At 40.0% G+C, this 1,666-nt stretch overlaps 1 protein-coding gene across 1 annotated transcript in view; it reads right to left on the bottom strand.

Moving 5' to 3' along the window:
- The window catches only part of LOC102209964 (CMRF35-like molecule 3), a 2,225-nt gene extending 1,675 nt beyond the window's left edge, over window positions 1-550 (bottom strand). Inside the window, exons 1-2 of the mRNA XM_005743721.1 lie at window positions 450-550; window positions 7-265 (exon numbers count right to left, since the gene is read on the bottom strand). Coding sequence (XP_005743778.1) covers window positions 7-265; window positions 450-486 — 296 coding nt within the window. The 5' untranslated portion in view covers window positions 487-550. The remainder of the gene's footprint in view (window positions 1-6; window positions 266-449) is intronic.
- Between the last annotated feature and the right edge of the window lie 1,116 nt (window positions 551-1,666).

Genomic DNA, 1,666 nt, shown 5'->3' with positions numbered 1-1,666 from the left:
CCACACCAGTATTTCCCAGCATCCACAGAATGAAGGATGGTTGTTGTGAAGATTCGTGCTGTTTTGTCATCATGGATCCTGTATTTGTTTTTCACTGGTTTTGAAGTTGTAATAAGAACATCACTGTCACCACAGTTGTTCTTACACAGATACTTCTCATAAGACTCGTAACCCTCATCATAGGAGCAGGAGACGTTAACCTCACTCTCCAGGTATCCAGTCACATGGATCACCCCTACTGCATTGATCAAACACCTCAGAGCAACTGCAAAGAAAGTATTACACATATTTCACTGTTTAATTTGATATGTTAGCATTCACAGTAGCAATGTTAGTGCTGTAGATGGACAAGGTGTGGTATTCTGCCCGTTACTGCAAAAACAGATGTTTATATTTAATCTAAATCTACCTTTTGTCTGTTTATGTATTTACTCATCTAAACAACTTACCACAGATGGTGAACAGCAGGTTTTGAAAGCTCCACATCTCTGCTTTGTTCCGTAAAAATAGAAACCTAAACGGAAATGTACTAAAAGTATGACCACATCAGTTTGAGTTCCTGCATGTCATGGCAGTGTTGAAGCCTTTAACTTCTGCATTTAGACAACATTTTTAAACTCTTACATTTAGATCATTTGTATTGCACATACAGTGCATATGCAACCTTTTGCTTCTTTTTGTTTTATTGTCAAATGATTGACAAATATTAAAATAATTTCATAGTGCACAAACATACTAGTTCTCACAGCTCTTAAGTAAACAAGAGACGCACACACATACATACAATATGTATGGTTGAGGACACTCCAAAGTTCGTGGATGTGCTGCAGTGCCATTTTTTCCATTTGGTTTGAGAGTGTTGTAGGGCAGCTGGCTGGAAATATGTTCTTATGTTAACTTCTCCTTGCCTTTAAAACTCAGGTGGAGTTTCTGGGCTGGCTTCTCTCTGCTGCTCCGCTCCTGGGTGGAGTTTCTCAAATGAAACAATCCTTCCTACACTTGCCTAGTCGTGGCGTATATCAAGCTGGAAGTTGCAACAGTTCTCTTCTAGATTGTTGTTAGTATGTGGTGACTATTAGGCCATCTCTGTTACCTGTTACTTGCAAGTACCTGCTTGTTCTAACCCAGTCTTGTCTTACTTCTCCTAGTTACCTGCTCCACACCATCACAGAACCCTTGAATATCTGGAAACCTGTTGCCTGTGGAAACCTTCAGTTCTACTTACCAGCTCTAACACCAGCTTTCTGTAATCTCTCATAGGAAGGACTTACATGTGCAATAACTACCTCCGAGGCTCCTCTCACTCCTAACAAAAGTAAGACTATTAATCACTGTCTTCGTCATGAACTCCAATTAATCCTTTGTCTCCTCTCTAACAGAGTTCCCATATGCCAGTTTGTAATGATGGTGAATTCTACCACAAACTGCCTTCAAACCACAAACAAGTCAAACAGAAACACTTTAAACCTGCCAGACATTATTTTAATCTGCTCTTTGGGTCTGCTTTTTGCCAAAACATGACAGTGCGAGAGTTTGCTTCGACACTTAGACTTTAACTTCTGGGATGACAGCCAGCTCTGTCTACTGACATGTAAGATTACAGGGAGTGCAGAATTATTAGGCAAATGAGTATTTTGTCCACATCATCCTCTTCATGCATGTTGTC

This window comes from Pundamilia nyererei, unplaced genomic scaffold (genome assembly GCF_000239375.1).
Source record: "Pundamilia nyererei isolate P.nyererei 1_Seehausen unplaced genomic scaffold, PunNye1.0 scaffold00134, whole genome shotgun sequence".
NCBI classification, from domain to species: Eukaryota; Metazoa; Chordata; class Actinopteri; order Cichliformes; family Cichlidae; genus Pundamilia; species Pundamilia nyererei.
The sequence above is the reverse complement of the archived record's forward strand: the minus strand, read 5'-3'. Positions and strand labels throughout refer to the sequence as shown.